This window comes from Rhinopithecus bieti, unplaced genomic scaffold, assembly GCF_001698545.2.
Source record: "Rhinopithecus bieti isolate Rb0 unplaced genomic scaffold, ASM169854v2 scaffold_31548, whole genome shotgun sequence".
NCBI lineage: Eukaryota > Metazoa > Chordata > Mammalia > Primates > Cercopithecidae > Rhinopithecus > Rhinopithecus bieti.
Window position 1 is genome coordinate 5044519 of NW_016814470.1, and position 22291 is coordinate 5066809.

Genomic DNA, 22291 nt, shown 5'->3' on the forward strand with positions numbered 1-22291 from the left:
TTAACCAACAACAAAGCTGTAAGGCCTAGTTGAGAGAGCTGTGGTGAGGGCTCAGCTGAAGGCAGGGAGACTGGAAATTGAGCTATGTGAAGGAGGCCTTTCTGATGGGGAGGGCACTGCAGGGAAGGGAGCCACAACAGATGGGGGCAGGAGGTGCTGAGACTACAGGGCGGGCCATTCTAGCAGGTGATGCTGGTTGAATGAATGAGTGAGGAAAGGAATGAATGAGGGATACAAATAGAGAAGGCCAAGGTGGAAAAACCAATTGTATCTTTTACGGTGGATTTTTTTTTTTTTTTTTTTGAGACGGAGTCTCGCTCTGTCGCCCAGGCTGGAGTGCAGTGGCCGGATCTCAGCTCACTGCAAGCTCCGCCTCCCGGGTTGACGCCATTCTCCTGCCTCCGCCTCCCGAGCGGCTGGGACTACAGGCGCCCGCCACCTCGCCCGGCTAGTGTTTTTTGTATTTTTTAGTGGAGACGAGGTTTCACCATGTTCGCCAGGATGGTCTCGATCTCCTGACCTCGTGATCCGCCCGTCTCGGCCTCCCAAAGTGCTGGGATTACAGGCTTGAGCCACCGCGCCCGGCCACGGTGGATTTTTTTTTGGCAGCTGGGACAAGTAGACAGAGACGCATGGCAACATACGCTGGTCCTGCACCACCCCCAGCTCAGGACTCGAAGGACTGCAGTGTGCTGAAGGTGACTTGTCAGGCCCATAAGGGGCCAGGAGGAGCAGGTCTCCTCCCCTCCTTGGCTGTCCCTCTGTCCAGGGATGGGGGTGCTGATTGATAACTCCCCTGCCCCCCCACCCCGCCCCTGGCCCAGCGCCAAGCTCCCCCAGCTGCTGACTCAGGCCCTGCTGGCCAGCTCAGCATTCCTGCCCGGCCCCCACTGAATGGAGCTATTGAAAGTCTCTGTAACCACAGACCACACCTCCAACCAGAGCCTTCGGCTGGGCTGTGGCTCCTCTCTCAGGGGACAGCGTAGGCCCTAGGGGTCAGTTGGAGAGGGCTCTGGCTGCCAGCGACTGCTCTGGGGGTGTCTGGGACCAAGGACGCTCCTGGGTAAGCTGGCTGGGCTGGCACCAAAGAGGGGATTCCAGTGGGAGGGGTCTCCCTGGTGCGCAGGACAGAGGCGCTGGGATGGGCGACCCCTGCTTGGGGGAGGGGTCTGCGTGTCGATGGGAGAGCCAAAGGGCCCTGTGGGCTTTCCCACCTGCCCCCCTAAGACTGGAGCCTCCCTAAGGTAGAGGTGGTTTCCCCCTTAGATAGAGGCCACTCAGCGGTATGGGCTGGGTCTGCCCCGTCAGACAGGAGCCAAGGTAGGGAGAAGGGATGGTTTGGAGTCTTGCCCATCAGTCTCCGAGCTCCCCAGCCACGGGAAGAGCATCAGGCGTCCAGCCTCAGCCTCTGCTGCTGGGTCCAGATCAAGCGCCCTCCTTTCCCTGCCTCTCTCCACTTGGCCTTTGCCCTAAGCCAAGACCTGGCCACCAGCCTGGCTGCAGGGGCCTGCAGAGCCAGCTGCACTTTTTCAGGTATGGGGGAGGGCCAGGTACCATGAAGCCAGTGCGGGTCACCACCCTTCTGTGGATGCTACTGCTGGTGCTCAGGCTGGGGGCCACCCGGAATGGGTCCCCAGAAGAGGCCTCCTTCTACTATGGAACCTTCCCTCTTGGTACGGCCACGCCTCTGTTCATCTGTCTGCCTGTCTGTCTGTTGTCCACCTGTCTTGACTTGCCAAGGAGTTTGGTGTTCTTGCTTCCTGATTGGCAGGATGAGAAACCTACCTTTGCGTGGTTGTTCTAAAAGTTCCTAACAGGTTTTTTTTTTTTTGAAGTTATTAAAAATTACACAGATAATACATGCTAATCAGAGCTAAAATTGTGCAAAAAATGTTTTTAATATATCTTCCCCTACCCTGCCTCACATTCTCACCCTCCTAGGAAGACAAGGCCCCAGTGGGACAGGGGCAGCATGGTAGGGAGGGGCAGTCCCTGAGGCCTAGGAGGCACAGCCCAGAGCCCTGGCTCTGGGTGACACATGGGAGCACCTGGGACCCAGCACGGGTCTCCCCCTGCAGGCTTCTCCTGGGGCGTAGGCAGTTCTGCCTACCAGACGGAGGGTGCCTGGGACCAGGACGGGAAAGGGCCCAGCATATGGGACGTCTTCACACACAGTGGGAAGGGGAAGGTGCTCGGGAATGAGACAGCAGATGTAGCCTGTGATGGCTACTACAAGGTCCAGGTGAGTGCGGGGTGTGTGTGCGCGCACGCACGCGTGTGAGCACATGCCTAGCTAGGAGGCAGGGAGTGACGTATTGGGGGACCCCTAGTGACAACGTCATTCCCATGCTCTGCCAAACACCCTCTACCCCAGTGCAGCCAGAGGGGACACGGCCAGTGGGGGTGAAGGTTTGGGAGGGGCCAGGATGTGAGGTGGATGTAGGAGGAAAGGAAAGCGAGGCCTCACCTGAGCCAGTGCCTCAGGCCAAGTGAGGGGGGCTGAAGGACTGATCCCACAGCTTCAGGGCCTATAGCCACAGTGGCCTGAACCCCTGGTTCCTGCTTGTGAGTTGTACCCTGTGGAGGGAGTGGGACCCGCTCATCCTTAGCACCCACTTTCCTCTCTGGATGGCTTCTTGAGGAACTCATCACCCAGCTATACTAGGGGCACCCTGATGGACTTCTCCAAGTGCCTCCCTGTCCTGTGTTTTCCTTGACTCTTGGCATATCCCCTGCCTGAAGTGGCCAGGTGGCATCCCTCTGTTGTACAGGTGAGGAAGCAGGTTCTTCCTTGCCCACTAACAGCCACAGACAAGAGTGAGCCTCGGCCCTAGAGCCCAATGGACCCCTACCTCCCATGCCCAGGGCCTAGGTGACCTGCCTCCCCACCCGTCTGCACAGGAGGACATGATTCTGCTGAGGGAACTGCACGTCAACCACTACCGATTCTCCCTGTCTTGGCCCCGGCTCCTGCCCACAGGCGTCCGAGGTGAGCTAGTGAAACCCCTCCCGAGCCCAGGTGCGGCCCTTCCGGCCATGTTGGCTTTGCAGGGACAGCACAGAGTCCTGGGGAGGGAGACCAGTCCATGAACGTGGTTGCTGATAGTAGCAGCTCTCACAGGTTCTGCAGGTAACTGGGCTCCCAGAATGCTGGTGGGCTGAGGGTACCTCAGGCCTTCAAAAAGCAACAGGGCCCAGGAATGCTGCACTCCAGGAGGCCAAGGCCAAGGTCCTTTCTCATAGCATCTTCTTTTATTTCACCTGCAGCCGAGCAGGTGAACAAGAAGGGAATCCAATTCTACAGTGATCTTATCGATGCCCTTCTGAGCAGCAACATCACCCCCATCGTGACCTTGCACCACTGGGATCTGCCGCAGGTGAGGACCTGAGCAGGCTCCCAGGCCCAAGGGGTGCTCAGCTCAGCAGGAGGGAGCCCAGTGTGAGGACTCGGGTTGCCCGGGTGGGGCAGAGACTAGGGTCTGGATTCTGGCGCAGGACTGTAAGATGTGAGCGAGTGAAAAAATCTCTCTGACTCACTGTCTTAGTCCACTTTTGGTGTTATAACGGAATGCCTGAGACTGGGTAACTTGTAAAGAATGGGAATATATCTTCCCACAGTTCTGGAGGCTGGGAAGTCCAAGATTAAGACACTGGCAGGTTCAGATTCTGGTGAAGGCCCAGTCTCTGCTTCCAGGATGGTGCCTTGAATGCTGTGTCCCTCTTTTTATAAGGGCACCTAATCCCATTCAAGAGAGAAGAGCCCTCATGACTGAATCACCTGCCAAAGGCTACACTTCCCCATGCTGTTACACAGGGGTTACAGTTTCAACATGAATTCCAGGGGACAGAAACATTCAAACCAAAGCACTCATGTATGGCAGGGAGGTCATACTGCTTTAACTGATGTGTGTATTAAGTGAAAAGAGTGAATCCTTTTGTTTTCTAAAAAACTTGGCATACAAACAAAATTTTAAAACTATAAAGATATGTCTTTTAACTAAGATCTGGCAGCCAGGCGCAGTGGTTCACGCCTGTAATCCTAGCACTTTGGGGGGCCGAAGTGGGTGGATCACCTGACGTTAGGAGCTCGAGAGTAGCCTGGCCAGTCTTTACAAAAAATACAAAAATTAGCCAGGCATGGTGGCAGGCGCCTATAATCCCAGCTACTCAAGAGGCTGAGGCAGGAGAATTGCTTGAACCAGGAGGCAGAGATTGCAGTGAGTCATCATGCCATTGTACTCCAGCCTGGGCAATGAGAGCAAAATTCCATCTATTAAAAAAAAAAAAAGATCTGGGGACATAGCATAATGAACAAGTTTAGCCTTTTTTCTCCAATTTCTTTGAGCCAGTATCACAGGCACTCATATATGACCCTGCCCCAGTAATGTCCATGAAATCATAACATGCTTCAGAATGTCACTATGTCACTGTGATTCAAGCAGTATTTTCTTTCTTTTCTTTCCTTCCTTCCTTCCCTCCCTCCCTCCCTCCCTCCCCCTCTTTTTCTTCTCTCTCTCTCTCTCTTCCCTTTCCTATCCTTCCTTTCTTTCTTTTTTGAGATGGATCCTGCCTCGTTCGTCCAGGCTGATGCATGGCATGATCTCGGCTCACTACAGCCTCTGCCTCCTGGATTCAAGTGATTCTTCTGTCTCAGCCTCCCGAGTAGCTGGGTTTACAGGCATGTGCCACCATGCCTGGCTAATTTTTGTATTTTTAGTAAAGACAGGGTTTCACGATGTTGGCCAGGCTGGCCTCGAACTCCTGTCTTCAGGTGATCCACCTGCCTCGGCTTCCCAAAGTGTTAAGATTACAAGCGTGAGCCACTGCGCCTGGCCTCAGGCAGTATTTTCATTCACTGGGGAGAAGGTGGTCCCATCGGTGCCCTGGAAGGTTTGGGCAGGAGGTGGGAGGAAGGGGTGTTCTGATTGGAGGGTGCATTGCAAAGAGGGGGAAGCTGGGCAAGCAGTTCGGTTCAGTTGGAATTTGGGGAGCAGGTAGGAGAGGGAAGGTTTAGAGGCTGGAGAAGTGGCTTGGGGAAGACCTCAAAAGCCTCAAGTGCTGAGCTAAGATGACTGGGAACTGGGTTTATTCTGTGGGAATGGGAGCTACCAGAGTCCTCTAACTGGGGAGGAGGGCAGAGCAGGCTGTAGGGAGATGAACCTTCCAGTTTCTTCCCTGGTTGCTTTCACGAACCTGCCCCAGTAACATCCCTCAAACCCACCAAGGAGAGCTGGACAGGTAGTCTCGATAGAGTGACAAGTCTTGGGAGGATTCTGCCATCATGGGCAGATGCCTTTGGTTGGGAAAGCCCTCGGCCGAAGAAGGCAGATCCTGCCCCAAGGCTTCTAGAAGCTTTCTGACATCTGCGTGGCCCTCAAAATCCTCATCAGAGTGTTCATCCCAGCATCAGATCTCATTTCTCCAGAATTTAGATCTAAGATGCTTCCCCATTATTAGGCTCCTTTCCCCTGGCAATTTTTCTTAAATATTCAATCTGTCCAGTTCTTTCTAAGCATGAGAGTCCCAGTCTCCCTGCACGACCTCCCTCCTGTTTGTCTGAGGACTGTTGCATGGCTTATCTCCACATCTAAACTGCTTTGCGGTTCATTCATGGGGCACCTGCTTCTCTGTGTTCACAGCTGCTCCAGGTCAAATACGGTGGGTGGCAGAATGTGAGCATGGCCAACTACTTCAGAGACTACGCCAACCTGTGCTTTGAGGCCTTTGGGGACCGCGTGAAGCACTGGATCACGTTCAGTGATCCTCGGGTAAGCGAGGCCCCTCCAGGTGGCAGAGTGTGGCACTCCCTGCCACTTCTTATGGATCCTGTGGTCCTGCTTGCTGTCCCTATAGGCAATGGCAGAAAAAGGCTATGAGACGGGCCACCATGCACCGGGCCTGAAGCTCCGAGGCACCGGCCTGTACAAGGCAGCACACCACATCATTAAGGTGAGGGGGGTCCTTCTGGTGGGGGAACAGCCTCAGGGTCAGCTCAGCCATCCCCAGGGGCTCTAGCCTGAGCTTGGTCCTCTGCCGCTCCACCTCCGAGTCAGCATACTCCATAGCACCTTCCTTTCTGTGACGATTTATGGAGGGCGTGTCCTGCCATCCAGGGCGCTGGGGAACACTATGGCTGAGCTGTTATAGCAGCTCCCAAGAGCTTACAGCCTAGCCAAGGGGATGGAGCACATCCATGTGGAAATGCATCAACTACAGGCCCAAGCTGTAACAGGAGGAAGAAGGGATGTGACAGCGAGCCAGGGGTTAAAATCTTCCATGAATGAGCGGAAGTAACTGGGGTTGATCAAGGACAGCAGTAAGAGGAGTTAGAAGTGGTCATCAGAGCGTGGCTTCAAAGAACCTGGGAGTTTTGAAGGAGGAAGGAAAACTAGTTTGGAAGCAGTGATAATGAGCAGGCAGACTCCACCTTACTCCCAGCTCAGAAGTATGTGGAGTGTGATGGAAAAAATGGCCTCTGTTCAAAGGAGCTGCAGTGGAGGTGCTCTTAGGGCTGGCAGGCATCAGTCACAGCAAGAGAGGAAAGGGGCCATTCGGAGAAGACGCTACAGGAAGGAAGGGCTACTGGAAAGCCTTGTCACTGGAGAGGGAACTGGGTCACATTACAGGACATGTATGAGGATATGGATGATGATAACTGGAGAACAGGGATACAAGGCATGTGGGACTGGCCCCAAAGGACACTTAGCAGAAGATGGACAATCTGTCTCAGCTGGAAGGCAAGGAACCACTGGGTGACATTCCAGACCCCAAAACTCATATCAGGGAGAACATTTTCTCATTTTTTCTACATTTGGCTTATGATTTCTTAAACTGAATATTTAAAGGGCAGAGCTCTCAAGATATTTTTATTTTTATATTTTTTGAGACTGAGTTTTGCTCTGTCACCCAGGATGCAGTGAAGTGGCATGATCTTGGCTCACTGCAACCTCCGCCTCCCAGGTTCAAGCGATTCTCTTGCCTCATTCTCCCAAGTAGATGGAAACACAGGCGTGTGCCACCACACCTGGCTAATTTTTGTATTGTTGATAGAGATAGGCTTTCACCATGTTGGCCAGGCTGATCTTGAACTCCTGACCTCAAGTGATTCCCCCACCTCGGCATCCCAAAGTGCTGAGATTGGAGGCATGCGCCATAGCGCCCGGCCTCAAGATATTTTTAATATTAAACATGGAAGTCATTTTCTGGGCCTTTTTATCTATCAAAAGTAGTGAGCTGAAGAGATGTCATTATTTATTTATTTAGAGACAGATTCTTGCTCTGTCGCCTAGGCTGGAGTGCAGTGGCACGATCTCGACTCACTACAACCTCTGCCTCCTGGGTTCACGCCATTCTCCTGCCTCAGCCTCCTGAGTAGCTGGGATTACAGGCATACACCACCACACCCGGCTAATTTTTTTATATTTTTAGTAGAGACAGGGTTTCACCATGTTGGCCAGGCTGGTCTCGAACTCCTGACCTCGTGATCTACCGGCCTCACCCTCCCAAAGTGCTGGGCGTGCAGGCATGAGCCACCGCACCCGGCCTGAAGAGATGTGATTTTGTTATTGTTTTGACATGTTCTACTTCATCAGACAATACCATGATTCACTTGGTTATTGCTGGTTAGCAAAAGGAAGTATAAGGAACGAAGTCTGATAAATAAAGGTTCTCCGTGAGTAACAAACAAAACAACCCCAAATTCTATAGCCTTCAGATATTCAGGTCTTCTAAATTGGTACTTCTCAAACTTTAACAAGCATCATAATCATTTAATAAATGATTACTGAGCCAGGTGTGGTGGCACATGGCTGTTGTCCCAGCTATTTGAGAGGCTTGAGCAGGAGGGAGGATCGCTTGAGCAGGAGGATCACTTGAGCCTAGGAGTTTCATTCCAGCATCGACAACAAGCAAGACTCCATCTCAAGAAAAAAAAAAAAAAAAAGTTTATTAAAGCACAGATTGCTGGCCAGGCACAGTGGCTCACACCTGCAATTCCAGCACTTTGGGAGGCTGAGGCAGGCAGATCGCTTGAGGTCTGGAGTTCCAGATCAGCCTGGCCAACATGGAGAAATCCCATCTCTACTAAAAATACAAAAATTAGCCAGTGTGGTGGCGGGCACCTGTAGTCCCAGCTACTCAGGAAGCTGAGGCAGGAGAATGGCTTGAACCCGGGAGGCGGAGGTTGCAGTGAGCCGAGATCATGCCACTGCACTCCAGCCTGGGCCACAGAGCGAGACTCCATCTAAAGATAAAAACAAAACAAAACAAAACAAAACAAAAAACACCAAACACAGATTCCTGGGCCCCACTTTGAGTTTCTGATTCAGTAGGTCTGCCAAGGGCCCACAGATTTGCATTTCTATTAAGTTCCCAGTGGATCCTGATGATCTCGGTCTGGAGACCACACACTGAGAATCACTGTTCTAGATTATTTTCCATCTCTCTGAGGTGCTGAACTACCCAAGTGCAGTGGCTAGCTGAAAGAGCCTCAGGCAGGCCAGTGGGTCACTGGTAGACTATGAAGAGAAGGCAGGTTGGTGTATTTTAGATTCCATTTTTCAAGACTATTTCAGACACTTGGTTTTTTCCTAACTTACTGAGCTCTTCTGGGAAAAGTACTGCCTAGTTGCTACTGAGGACTAAGAGGAACAAAACAGGAAACTTTAGCAAAAATCTTAAAAACGATAAATAACAACACAAAGTTGTTTGAGCCAGACTTATATCAAGTTTCATTTACAGTATAAAGAAAATAAGTGCCTCAAGAAGTGACAGGAAGGAAGACTGGATTGGGACAAACAAGGCTGGATGGATGAAAATGATAGGTCTAAAGTTAGGAAGGAAAGAAAGGCCACCCAGATTGAAATGGATGGGCCAGGCACCTATGATGAATTTCTGCTCCCCTTTCAGGCTCACGCCCAAGCCTGGCATTCTTATAACACCACATGGCGCAGCAAGCAGCAAGGTGAGCTGTGGCCCCACACATGTACCCAGGACAGCCAAGTGCCCGGAGCAGCAACGGCACGCCCACTCTCCACTCCCTTTTCTTTCTTTTCTTTTAAGGTCTGGTGGGAATTTCATTGAACTGTGACTGGGGGGAACCTGTGGACATTAGTAACCCCAAGGACATAGAGGCTGCCGAGAGATACCTACAGTTCTGTCTGGGCTGGTTTGCCAACCCCATTTATGCCGGTGACTACCCCCAAGTCATGAAGGACTACATTGGTGAGCCCAGCCTCATTTTAAACTGCAGATACTACAGCAAGTTATTGAGCCCATGTGAAACAAGCAAAAGGCAGGGGGTTGAAGAGCTCATCGGGCCTGGGTGAGGTACTCAAGGGATAATCCAGACTCGAAAGAATTGAGAACCAGACATTTGAGTTAGCAGGGAGGAACCCTAGACCTCTCCATTTCCCTAGACCTGGAAATTGAGAATTTTCAGAACTTAGGGAAGAACGTGGTCGTTCTTTGGGCTGGTCTCTCTTATGTTCCGCTGCCCTGCCCCGTCCTCCACCCCACTTTAACTGCAGTCAAGCAGGAGAGAGCTCAGATGCAGTCACGGGCCTGTGTCACTTCTATTGTCAGTTCTTTCTGTCAATGGAGAAATACTTTCCAAGCTCCAGTTTCCACAGTGTTGGAGAAGAGAATAAATAAAGGTAAGGCTTACAGGGATATATCAGTGTGGATGTTTTTAACTGCCACATAACAGAAAATTCTACCTAAAATGACTTGAAGTAGGGAATTTATCATCTTACCTGAGCCCAGAGAAGAGTGATGCAGGGCTAGGTAATCTAGCCTTCAAGGGTGCCTTTGAGGACCCAGGCTTATTCCATCTTTCCACTCTGGCACCTTCAGTTAGCCCATCAACCAATCCCCATGACCACAAGATGACTGCAGCAACCCCAGGTATCACATCTTTACATGTCAACACCCAAAGACAGAAAAAGGGAATTGCTCTGTCATAATATGTTTTGGGGTGGGCTTTCTTGGCCATTTTCCCCCCAATTTTTTTTATTGTGGCAAAATACACATAAAGCGTACCTGTGTTGCAATTTTTAAGTGTACAGTTCAGTGGTAAAGAATACACTCATAATGTACGAACATCACCACCATCCATCTCCAGAATGCTTCATCTTGCAAAACCAAAACTTTGCCACCGAGTCCCTGGCAACCACCATTCCACTGTCTCTGATTTTGACTAAGTAGCTCATATAAGTGGAAGCATACGGTATTTGTCTTTGTGTGACAGGCTTATTTTACTTAGCATAATGTCCTCAAGATTCATCCATTTTGTAATGTCAGAATTTCCTTCCTTTTTAAGGCTGAATAATATTCCATTGTCAGCTGGGCATGGTGGCTTACGCCTGTAATCCCAGCACTTTGGGAGGCCGAGGCAGGCGGATTACCTGAGGTCAGGAGTTTGAGACCAGCCTGACCAACATGGTGAAACCCTGTCTCTACTAAAAGTGCAAAAGTTAGCTGGGCATGGTGGTGGGTGACTGTAATCCCAACTACTTGGGAGGCTGAGGTAGGAGAATCACTTGAACCTGGGAGGTGGAGGTTGCAGTGAGCCGAGATAGTGCCACTGCACTCCAGCCTGGGTGACAGAGTGAGACTTCATTTCAGGGGGAAAAAAAAATTTCCATTGTCTGTATGTATCATATTAATAGACACGTAGGTTGCTTCCATGTTTTAGCTATTGTGAATAATGCTAAAAACACGGGTGTACAAATATCTCAAGATCCAGCTTTCAGTTATTTGGGGTATATACCCAGAAGTGGAATTGCTGGATCATATGAAAAATTCCATTTTTAATTTTTTTTAAGGAAGTGTCATACTGTTTTCCACAGTGGGTGTACCATTTTACATTCCCAGCAACAATACACAAGGGTCCCAGTTACTCCACATCCTTGCCAACACTTGTTATTTTGCTTAATAATGGCCATCCCAGTGGGCGTGAGGTTGTATCTCATTGCAGTTTTGATTTGTGTTTCCCTAATGATTAGTAAGAGCATCTTTTCATGTGCTTACTGGCCATCTGTAGATCTTCTTTAGAAAAAATGCCAATTCAAGTTATTTGCCCATTTTTGAATTGGGTTGTTTTTGTTGCTGAGTTTTGGGAATTCTCTACGTATTCTGGAGTCTAATCTTTTATCAGATTTATGATATGCAAATATTTCCTCCCATTGTATGTGTCTTGATTCTCAAATTTTAAAACATTTCATGAAGTCCAATTTGTCTATTTATGTTTGTTTCTTTTGCCAATTTTTGTTGCCTATGCTTGTGGTGTCAGAATCAAGATATAACTGCCTAATTAAATGTCATGGTGCTTTTGCTCTTTTTTCTTTCTTTCTTTTCTTTTTTTTGAGACAGAGTCTCATTCTGTTGCCCAGGCTGGAGTGCAATGGTGCGATCTCAGCTCACTGCAACCTCTGCCTCCCAGGTTCAAGTGATTCTCCTGCCTCAGCCTCCTAAGTACCTGGGGTTACAGGCACCTGCCATCATGCTCAGCTCATTTTTGCATTTTTTCTAGAGATGAGGTTTCACCGTGTTGGCCGGGCTGGCCTTGAACTCCTGACCTCAGGTGAATCTCCCACCTCAGCCTCCCTAGTGGGTCATGCCAGTAATTTTTTTTTTTTTTTTTTTTTTTTTGAGACAGGGTCTCTCGCCTGTCACCCAGGCTGGAAAGCAGTGGGGCGATCATGGCTCACTGCAGCCTCAACCTCCCCGGACTCCAGTGATCCTCCCACTTCAGCCTCCCAAGTAGCTGGGACCACAGGCACACACCACCATGCCCAGCTAATTTTTTGTATATTTTGTAGAGATGGGGTTTGACTATGTAGTCCAAGCTGGTCTCAAACCTCTAGGCTCAAGCTATCTGCCCACCTTGGCCTCCCAAAGTGCTGGGATTACAGGCGTGGGCCACCACACCAGGCCATGTTTTCATCTAAGCAGTTTTGTTTGTTTTGAAACTGAGTCTCACTCTGTTGTCCAGGCTGGAGTGCAGTGGCATGATCTCGGCTCACTGCAACCTCTGCCTCCCGGGTTCAGGCAATTCTCCTGCCTGAGCCTCCCAAATAGCTGGGACTACAGGCGCCCGCCACCAGGGCCTAATTTTTGTATTTTTAGTATAGACAGGGTTTCGCCATATTGGCCAGGGTAGTCTTGAACTCTTGACCTTGTGATCCGCCTCCGCCTGCCTCCCAAAGTGCTGGGATTACAGGCATGAGCCACTGTTGGATGCCTTCTATTTATTTTTCTTGCATAATTACTCTGGCTAGAACTCTCATTACTATGTTGAATAGAAGTGGTGAATGCAGGTATCCTTTTCTTGGTCTTTTTTTTTTTTTAATTTTTTTTGAGAGAGAGTCTCACTCTGTTGCCCAGGCTGGAGTGCGGTGGTGCAATCTTGGCTCACTGCAACCTTCGTCTCCCAGATTCAAGCAATTCTTGTGCCTTGGCCACCTGAGTAGCTGGGATCACAGGCACACACCACCATGTCCAGCTAATTGTTTGTATTTTTAGTAGAGACGGGGTTTCACCATCTTGGCCAGGCTGGTCTCGAACTCCTGGCTTCAAGTGATCTGCCCACCTTGGCCTCCCAAAGTACAGGGATTACAGGCGTGAACCACTGCGCCTGGCCATTCCTCTTAGCTATTTTTAGGAACAAGAAAAATCTTCCCAGGAAGCAGCTTCTGTCCCTTTGTGCCTCAAGGGACAGAACTGTCACATGGTTAGGTCAGATGATGCCCTAGACCATCATAACTAGGGCCCCAGAGGCTGGGGAGGAAGGGGGCACAGGCATTGGACTGACTACTGGGTGTAGGTAACTGGCAGTGTCTGACCATAGAAATTTAAACATATTATCTCTGATTTAAAGGTATCAGCTGGCACTCACCCTAAAAAAAAGGAGACAAAAATAACACTGGAATTGGGTTACGGTTTCACACAACAAAGCTATTTTAGGTGTTTGATTAAGAGAGAACTGTCAACATTTGGAAAATGCCCCTTTCTATAAAACACATTTATCAAACATACTTATCTGAACAGGAGGTAGCAAGTTCTAATACCAACTCCGCCACTAACTTGTGAGTGACTGAGGGCAAGGTGCTTCACCTCTTTGGTTCTTAATCTTATCTGAAAATGAAGGCATTAGATACAATCTTTAAAAATCTTTTGGTGTCAATCAGTTCTGTGACACATCTATACACATACACTCAAAATCTTGAGAATGGTTTCCTCAAGATGCACAAGGAAGGCCGGGCGCGGTGGCTCAAGCCTGTAATCCCAGCACTTTGGGAGGCCGAGACAGGCGGATCATGAGGTCAGAAGATCGAGACCATCCTGGCTAACACGGTGAAACCCCGTCTCTACTAAAAAAAAAAAAAATACAAAAAACTAGCCAGGCGAGGTGGCAGGCGCCTGTAGTCCCAGCTACTTGGGAGGCTGAGGCAGGAGAATGGTGTAAACCCGGAAGGCGGAGCTTGCAGTGAGCTGAGATCCGGCCACTGCGCTCCAGCCGGGGCAACAGAGCGAGACTCCATCTCAAAAAAAAAAAAAGATGCACAAGGAAAAAGCCTTCATGAAGGGACTGACAGGGTCCATGTCCCTGTAGACACAACTTATCATTCACACAGTGCATTCACTCTCTTGGGTCCCTCAGAGGCCACTGCAGGTGCCACGAAAAGACTGCATTACAAAGCCAAATAGATTATTTGTGAGAGAACACATTTTGGGCGTAACGCCAATAATTCCAGCCCCTCACAACTCCAATTTTGTGATGATACAAGTGGGAAACAGGCTGAACTTTTCCTTTGCACAATGTAGAAAGAAGAATCCTCTAAGCAGTTGAAGTTTTATTTAGTACTGAAAGCATTCTGCCTGAAATCTTGTTCACAAATTACTTCTAGGCCTCTTACAAGTACTCTTTTACTCACAGTAAATATATAAACAAAAGTATTTCCAGATCAGCGCTGTTCAATAGAACTTTCCACAATGACGGAAATGTTCTATACATGTGCTGTCCAATACAATAGCTTCTAACCACCAGCGTCTATTAGAATTTTAAAAATTAAAATTAAAAATTCAATCCTTCAGTCACTGTATTTTAATAGCCATATGCAGCAAGTGGCTATTGTATTAGTGCAAGGACTATGACAACAGCTGGTGGTTTTTCTTAAGTCACTAAATGTAACTGAAATAACGTGCCAATATTTTATTTGCTTTATGCTAATATCTTAAGGGTATTTAATAACACAAACTTTGTATTCATTTTATCTAAACTATTATCCTCTTTGGAACTATTCTTAAGGTTATATTTCAGATCAATTCATGGAAAATGTTGTTTTCTTGATTTCTATATTAAAAGCCATTTTTGCAGAGATTACACTCGGACATGTTTCAAATTTTTTAAAGTACAAAAAGTCTGAACTAAAAAGTCAGGCCTCTCCCCAGAAGCAAGTATACTTCCAGAGATGGGTTGTATATGTGGTCAGTGTATGTGCTTACGATTATACGCAACATTCTGAAGCTTTTTTTCACGGAAACCTATATCCTGGCAAGCTTTCCACATTGCGATAGAAAGTGCCGCCTCATTTGTTCTAACGGCTGCGTAGTGTTGTACCATGGATATTTCATCATTTACGTAACCGGTCCCTACTGACAGACATTTAGGTTGTTTCCAATCTTTTACTGCTCAGTCTCTAATGAAGATACTTGTACAAACATCCCTTTATATGTGTGAGTAAAGTGTAAACAGATTTGGAACTGGTCAGTGAAAGGACATATGCTTTTACAACTTTGAAAGATAGGACATACCATCACTGGCCTTCCAGTTCGCTTCCCGAAGGCAGCTAAAATTACACATTTCTATTTTTTATTTTTTGAGATGGAGTTTTGCTCATTGCCCAGGCTAGAGTGCAATGGCATGATCTCGGCTCACTGCGACCTCCGCCTCCAGGGTTCAAGCGCTTCTCCTGCCTTAGCCTCCCAAGTAGCTGGGATTACAGATGCTTGCCACCACACCCAGCTAATTTTTTTTTTTTTTTTTTTAAACAGTCTTGCTCTGTTGCCCAGGCTGGAGTGCAGTGGTGTGATCTCGGCTCACTGCAACCTCCACCTCCCAGGTTCAAGCAACTCTCCTGCTTCAACCTCCCAAGTAGCTGGGATTACAGGCGTGCGCCACCATGCCGGGCTAATTTTTGTATTTTTAGTAGAGACGGGGTTTCACCATGTTGGTCAGGCTGGTTTCAAACTCCTGAACATCGTGATCTGCCCCCCTCGGCCTCCCAAAGTGCTGGGATTACAGGCGTGGGCCACCGCTTCTGGCCAATTTTTTGTATTTTTAGTAGCGACAGGGTTTCACCATGTTGGCAAGGCTGGTCTCAAACTCCTGACCTCAAGTGATCCACCCGCCTCAGCCTCCCAAAATGTTGGGATTACAGGTGTGAGCCACCGCACCTGGCCAGATTACCCATTTTTACTGTAAGGAATAATACAGGAGCCCAACTCTACTTTTTTTCCAGATGGCTACACACCACTTACTACTTACTGTCTGTGAAAATACTACTTTTAAGCAATATAAACTTACAAATATTTTGGGCAGTATTGAAATTTCAAAAATTCCACTTTGGATGGCTAAGGTTATACTTCCCATGCAGATGAATCCTAAAGCCCACCTTTTATGTCAAGAGGTCACTATCGTCATGATACATAACACAGTGATTGGGAGAAAATAAGCCTTTGTTAAATTCTACTTTTTTCTCTCAAAAGGAAGAAAGAGTGCAGAGCAAGGCCTGGAGATGTCAAGGTTACCAGTGTTCTCACTCCAGGAGAAGAGCTACATTAAAGGCACATCTGATTTCTTGGGATTAGGTCATTTTACTACTCGGTACATCATGGAAAGGAAGAACCCCTCCCGCCAGGGGCCCAGCCACCAGAATGATCGTGACTTGATAGAGCTGGTTGACCCAAACTGGCCAGATCTGGGGTCTAAAGGGCTATATTCTGTGCCATGGGGATTTAGGAGGCTCCTCAACTTTGCTCAGGTGATTATCACATTAAGCTATTCAAAGGACATTTAGACTTGAATTCATGTTCTCACGGCTTAAGCTCGGGTGCCTACATTAGAAAGTTAATAAAACAAACCTAGTGAGTCATACTTCAGAGGTTACTAAATATAGGCCTTACAGACTCATGTCTACCATGCACAACCATTTGCATGTATATAACTTTAGCTAAAATTTGTATCCCATATTTATTTTGCTGTCCTTCTCGCCTAAACTGGAATATGTGGCAAAGAACAAGACCAAAGTACATGTCCCCTCCAATAACACTCTTTTTTTTTTTTTTGAGACAGAGTCTCGCTGTCGCCCAGGTTGGAGTGCAGCAGCACGATTTTGGCTCACTGCCCGCTCTGCCTCCCAGATTCAAGTGATTCTCCTGCCTCGGCCTCTCAAGTAGTTGGGATTACAGGCGCATGCCACCACGCCTGGCTAATTTTTGTATTTTTAGTAGAGACAGGTTTTCACCATGTTGGCCAGGCTGGTCTTGAACTCCTGACCTCAGGTGATCTGCCCACCCCAGCCTCCCAAACAAAGTGCTGGGATTACAGGCGAGAGCCACCACGCCTGGCAACAATGCTCATTTACTGAGAAATACATCCTTTATATGAACCTGTCCCCTGCCTATGTTAATCTCTAAATAAGCACGTTATCTGACATCTACTAAATGCCAAAAACACACTTGATTAGAATGTGGCAGGCTTGAATATGTGTTCCTATATGAGCCTCTGACTCAGAAACCTACCTGTAGGTCAGAATTTTTAAGGTATTTGTTGCTATGACTCACTTTCAGACTCAATATGGCGATCCTCCCATATATGTGATGGAAAATGGAGCACCTCAAAAATTCCACTGTACTCAATTATGTGATGAGTGGAGAATTCAGTACCTTAAAGGATACATAAATGAAATGCTAAAAGGTGAGACACAAACCAAGATTGTCTGTACAGTTTTCCCACTTAACTGAGACAAAATGTGACTAACACACGATCAACTGAAACTTGCTTCTACATCTCACAAATGAAAACATTTTTAACATTATCTTCACAGTTTTGTTTTTCTAAGTAAATGAAATATATTTAAAATGGAATAAAATGTCTTTGCAGCTATAAAAGATGGTGCTAATATAAAGGGGTATACTTCCTGGTCTCTGTTGGATAAGTTTGAATGGGAGAAAGGATACTCAGCTAGATATGGATTCTACTATGTTGAATTTAACGACAGAAATAAGCCTCGCTATCCAAAGGCTTCAGTTCAATATTACAAGAAGATTATCATTGCCAATGGGTTTCCCAATCCAAGAGAGGTAGGCCTAATTATCAATGTTATCTGTTCTGAACTTTAGAAGAGCTAGGTAGCTGGAACACACACAGAGCTTGGCAAGTACCTCTCCTCCTTCCTCCATGAAAGAGGACAGGGGCATGCAGCATGGCCCTTTATTTCACCTTTGCTCATTTGCTTAGAATGGAGCAAGCTTGATGTAAACTTCAATCTAAGGGGCACTACCAGAGGTTATGAAGGAGTTCCATTTGCTTTAAGTTATGACAAGGCAAAAACAATAGAGAATTCTAGTTAAATATTATTCTAAATTTTGTGTCTTTTTTTCTTTTTCTTTTTTCTTTTTTTTTTGAGACAGACTCTCCCTCTATCACCAGGCTGGAGATCTCAGCTCACTACAACCTCCGCCTCTCAGGTTCAAGCGATTTTCCTGCCTCAGCCTCCTGAGTAGCTGCGACCACAGGCGCGCACTACCACGCCTAGATAATTTTTGTATTTTTAGTAGAGATGGGGTTTCACTATGTTGGTGAGGATGGTCTTGATCTCTTGACCTTGTGATCTGTCCACCTCGGCCTCCCAAAGTCCTGGGATTACAGGCGTGAGCCACAGCGCCTGGCCTAAATCTTGTGTCTTAATGCAAACAAATACTACCTATTTTTCAACATATATAAAAAACAGTTAAGTAAATTTAATGTATAATTATCATATCATTTTCATCTATTTTCCAGCCACGCAGCAGAGCCATACACACATACTGGCTTCAAAATGATATCTAAAGTAATCCAACTTAATAATCCTTTAGAATCTACCAAACATTTTCAATAACCTGAAAACTTTTCTAGCAGCTCTCTATTCTCTATGTTGCTGCACCTATTGGCAGGGAATATAAACTATAATTTCGAGTGTCTTGGCCAGATACGGTGGCTCACACCTGTAACCCCAGCACCTTGGGAGGCTGGAGTGGGAGGACTGCTTGAGGCCAAGTGGTCAAGACCGGCCTGGGCAACATAGCAAGATCCCATTTCTACAAAAAATTTAAAAATTAGCTGGATGTGGTGACGCGCCTGTAGTCCCAGCTACCTGGGAGACTGAGGTGTGAGGATCACTTGAGCCCAAGAGTTTGAGGCTGCAGTGAGCTATAAGTGCTCCACTGCACTCCAGCCTGGGCAACAGAGCAAGACTCTGTTTCCAAAAAATGAAATAAAATAGAGTGTCTTAAAAAATAATTTTAAAAGTAAATTTCACTTGTTTACGGAAACTATTTTAAGGTGAGCCCAGTAGGACTATTAAATGTAAGCAGTGACTAAAAACCATAAGGCATTTGCTACTTTTACATTATTAGAAAAGCACTAGATTGTACACTCAAGAATAAAGACTGTTCTCTGACTCCCTCACTATGATGTACATGGATGTACAGTAAATATTAACTAATTTAAACTACAAGATGATTTAGAAACATAAACTACAGGCAGATTTTTTAAAATATTTACTTTTACCCCACATTTATTTCAAAAATGATTTGAAACGTAAAAAATTAGTCTAAGACAACATTACTTATCAAGTGGGTTTTTATTAGGTGGAAAGTTGGTACCTCAAAGCTTTGGAAACTTGCTCTATCAACAATCAGAGGCTTGCTGCAGGTGAGTCAGTATATTTTAATGTTTTCCTTTAATAATTAAACTAAATAATTACACATATCATTATCAAAATCTCAAAATCTGGCTCTACTTGAAGTCAATCTTCCAAAACTGCTTATGATTAAAAATCAGGTTTCTTTGAAACAATGTCAAATTTCTATTTATAAGCATTTTAAAGCATTTAATCTACCATGAAAGATAAACATTTTATCCATTTTATCCATTCAAGTTTTATCCTTTCAGAATCATACTATAAGGCCGGGCATGGTGGCTCACGCCTGTAATCCCAGCACTTTGGGAGGCTGAGGCAGGTGGATCACCTGAGGTCAGGAGTTCGAGACCATCCTGGCCAACATGATGAAACCCCATCTCTACTAAAAATACAAAAATTAGTCAGGCATGGCAGCGCATGCCTGTAATCCCAACTACTCAGGAACCTGAGGCAGGAGAATCGCTTGAACCTGGGAGACGGAGGCTGCAGTGAGCTGAGATCATGCCACTGCACTTTAGTCTGGGTGACAAAGCGAGACTCTGTCTCAAAAAAAAAACAAACAAACAAACAAAAAGCAGAATCATACTACAAATTTATACACCTACTATTTTTGTTATAGTGGGCTTGGGCAAGGGGAGGAAAAGCCAACCACTATACCAACCGGGATGAAGGAAAAAAAGAACACTTGAGATCTTATATTTGTTCATTTGGCAAGCAATTACTAAGCACTCACTATTTGCCAGGGAATGTTTTAAGTCATGAGATACAGCAATGAACAAGGTTCCTGTCTTCATAGAAGACATCATTTCCTATGCAATGGGATCTAAAAGGATCAGAGATGTCAAATAACAAAGATGCAATTATGCATCAAGAAATGCCAACACATATCATTTGCTTCTTTGAATTTGATCTTTATTTCTCCATAAGGGCAATCAGAGAAATACGCTTCCTTTTTTTTTTTTTTTTTTGAGACGGAGTCTCGCTTTGTCACCCAGGCTGGAGTACAGTGGCGTGATCTCTGCTCACTGCAAGCTCCGCCTCCCGAGTTCACGCCATTCTCCTGCCTCAGCCTCCCGAGTAGCTGGGACTACAGGCGCGCACCACCACGCCTGGCTAATTTTTTGTATTTTAGTAGAGACGGGGTTTCACTGTGTTAGCCAGGATGGTCTCGATCTCCTGACCTCGTGATCCGCCCGCCTTGGCCTCCTAAAGTGCTGGGATTACAGGCGTGAGCCACCACGCCCGGCCTACGCTTCCTTTTTTAACAAACTCATCTTTAATGTGATAGCAGAGGTGGAAGGTGTGAGACCAAATCTTACCAAATTAGCTATTTTTACAGGCCAATATAGCATATGCACCCCCCCAACACATTTAAATAATCAGGCAATATTAAGAATGTATATTCCATTAAACTAAAATAAACAAGGTTGAAACGTGGTGCAGAATTCACTCATGAGCCCGTGAACTCCACATGAGGATGTCCAGCACTTTATTTATCTCAGTAACCTGAGTACCCAGCACACAAACTAAAAGTGGGTATTACATAAGTGGCCACTATTTTATTAATAAAGCACATAACATATGCTTATCATTAACTCTTAAAGATTATTATTTAACTATACAAGAATTACCATACAAAATTTTGACATACAAATTCCTACACTTCTTAAGATACACAATAACATCTTTGAAAGGTTGGAAATGTTTCCCAAGGACTTTTCTTTCACAAATTCCCCCCAATAAAAATTATAGGAACTGTGGAATATGGCTGCTAATATTCTGAGATGAATTTAGAAAGTATAAGTATTGAGAGACATTTAGACTTTACTATAGCACTTGTAGAAGAACCAAATTCAGGCATTTATCCCATATTTTCTGAAATATTTACAAAGCTCCTACAAAATTTTCAAATAACATTTAATTCACTAAGTTCTATTTCATGGCAAATAAGAATCAGAAAATTTGAGGATGGTATTTTTTAAGTTTTTCCAATACAGTTAAAGCTTTTGGGATAAAGCTGTATTTACTAAAATGACCCTGTTCTCATTTGTGGTGCTCATTCTCTTTGTCATTTCAGAGCCCTTGCTAAGTCACATGCAAATGGTTACAGAGATCGTGGTACCTACTGTCTGCTCCCTCTGCGTCCTCATCACTGCTGTTCTACTAATGCTCCTCCTGAGGAGGCAGGGCTGAGACAGGATTATCAGTTTTGGAGCTTCATAAGAGAATCTTCAGGATCTTCCTCCCTTTTCTGCTTTGAGGGTTTCCATATATTTCTGTTTTCAGGTTCTACAATAATTACCTTTTTTCTCTTTCTCTTTTTGGCTTGTGCTGGGATTAAAGAATTAGAAAATAAAAGTAAGCAGAAATTAAAAAAAAAATCACTTGTAATCTCACCCCTCCTAAAGTTAATGTTAAGATTTTGCATTGTATAGGCCGGGCGCGGTGGCTCATGCCTGTAATCCCAGCACTTTGGGAGGCTGAGGCGGGTGGATCATCTGAGGTCAGGAATTCGAGACCAGCCTGGCCAACATGGTGAAACCCCATCTCTATTAAAAAACACAAAAATTAGCCGGGCGTGGTGGCAGGCACCTTAATCCCAGCTACTTGGGAGGCAGAGGCAGGGGAATCATTTGAACCCGGGAGGTGGAGGTTGCAGTGAGCTGAGATAAAGCCATTGTACTCAAACCTGGGGGACAAGAGCGAGACTTCTCTCAAAAAAAAAAAAAAAAAAAGTTGCTGTATATAATGAATGTATATTATGAATTATTTACAAAAATGGGATCATAGTATATAAACTGTTGTGACTTGATAGTTTATCACTCTAAAATCTGTCCAGAAATATTACTTTAATGTTCAAATGATTGCCATCTCAGCACTGTCCTATACCTGATAGATAAAATCAATCTGGCCGGGCACAGTGGCTCACACCTGTAATCCCAGCACTTTGGGAGGCTGAAGCAAGTGAATCACTTGAGGCCAGAAATTCGAGACAAGCCTGGCCAACGTGGTTAAACCCTGTCTCTACTAAAAATAGAAAAACCAGCTGGGCATGGTGGCGGGCACCTGTAATCCCAGTTACTTGGGAGGCTGAGGCAGGAGAATCGCTTGAACCTGCGAGATGAAGGTTGCAGTGAGCTGAGATCACACCACTGCACTCCAGCCTGGGCAACAGAGCAAGACTCCGTCTCAAAAGAGAAAAGAAATCTATAGATAACAATCCTTCCAGGTTGTAAATATTATTAACCCACCACAGAAAAGCATGAAGTGGGTACCAAGTAAATGAGCACGTACACTCTTCTGACACTTTAGTCTGAATTTAGTCT

General features: G+C 46.2%; 2 protein-coding genes across 2 annotated transcripts in view; one reads left to right on the forward strand and one right to left on the reverse strand.

Annotated features, from left to right (window-relative positions):
- The first annotated feature begins 1429 nt into the window (after positions 1–1429).
- LCTL (lactase like) lies at positions 1430–21296 on the forward strand. Its single transcript, XM_017851063.1, has 13 exons — positions 1430–1673; positions 2079–2242; positions 2902–2989; positions 3268–3377; positions 5640–5768; positions 5854–5949; positions 8908–8962; positions 9061–9222; positions 15769–16043; positions 16852–16978; positions 17165–17364; positions 18913–18976; positions 21043–21296. Exons 1-13 carry the CDS (start codon positions 1556–1558, stop codon positions 21156–21158), a joined length of 1704 nt encoding a protein of 567 aa, XP_017706552.1. The 5' UTR covers positions 1430–1555; the 3' UTR covers positions 21159–21296.
- ZWILCH (zwilch kinetochore protein) overlaps positions 20438–22291 on the reverse strand; it is a 50002-nt gene continuing 48148 nt past the window's right edge. The window contains exon 19 of the mRNA XM_017851064.1: positions 20438–21296. The gene's annotated coding sequence lies outside the window, so the exon portion shown is untranslated. The remainder of the gene's footprint in view (positions 21297–22291) is intronic.

Excerpts from the sequence above, each read along its gene's own strand:
- LCTL (XM_017851063.1), top strand. The coding sequence starts at position 1,556 with ATGAAGCCAGTGCGGGTCACCACCCTTCTGTGGATGCTACTGCTGGTG. Across the intron at positions 16,979-17,164 it reads CATAAATGAAATGCTAAAAG|CTATAAAAGATGGTGCTAAT; the intron begins GTGAGACACAAA and ends ATGTCTTTGCAG. Across the intron at positions 18,977-21,042 it reads CAATCAGAGGCTTGCTGCAG|AGCCCTTGCTAAGTCACATG; the intron begins GTGAGTCAGTAT and ends TTGTCATTTCAG.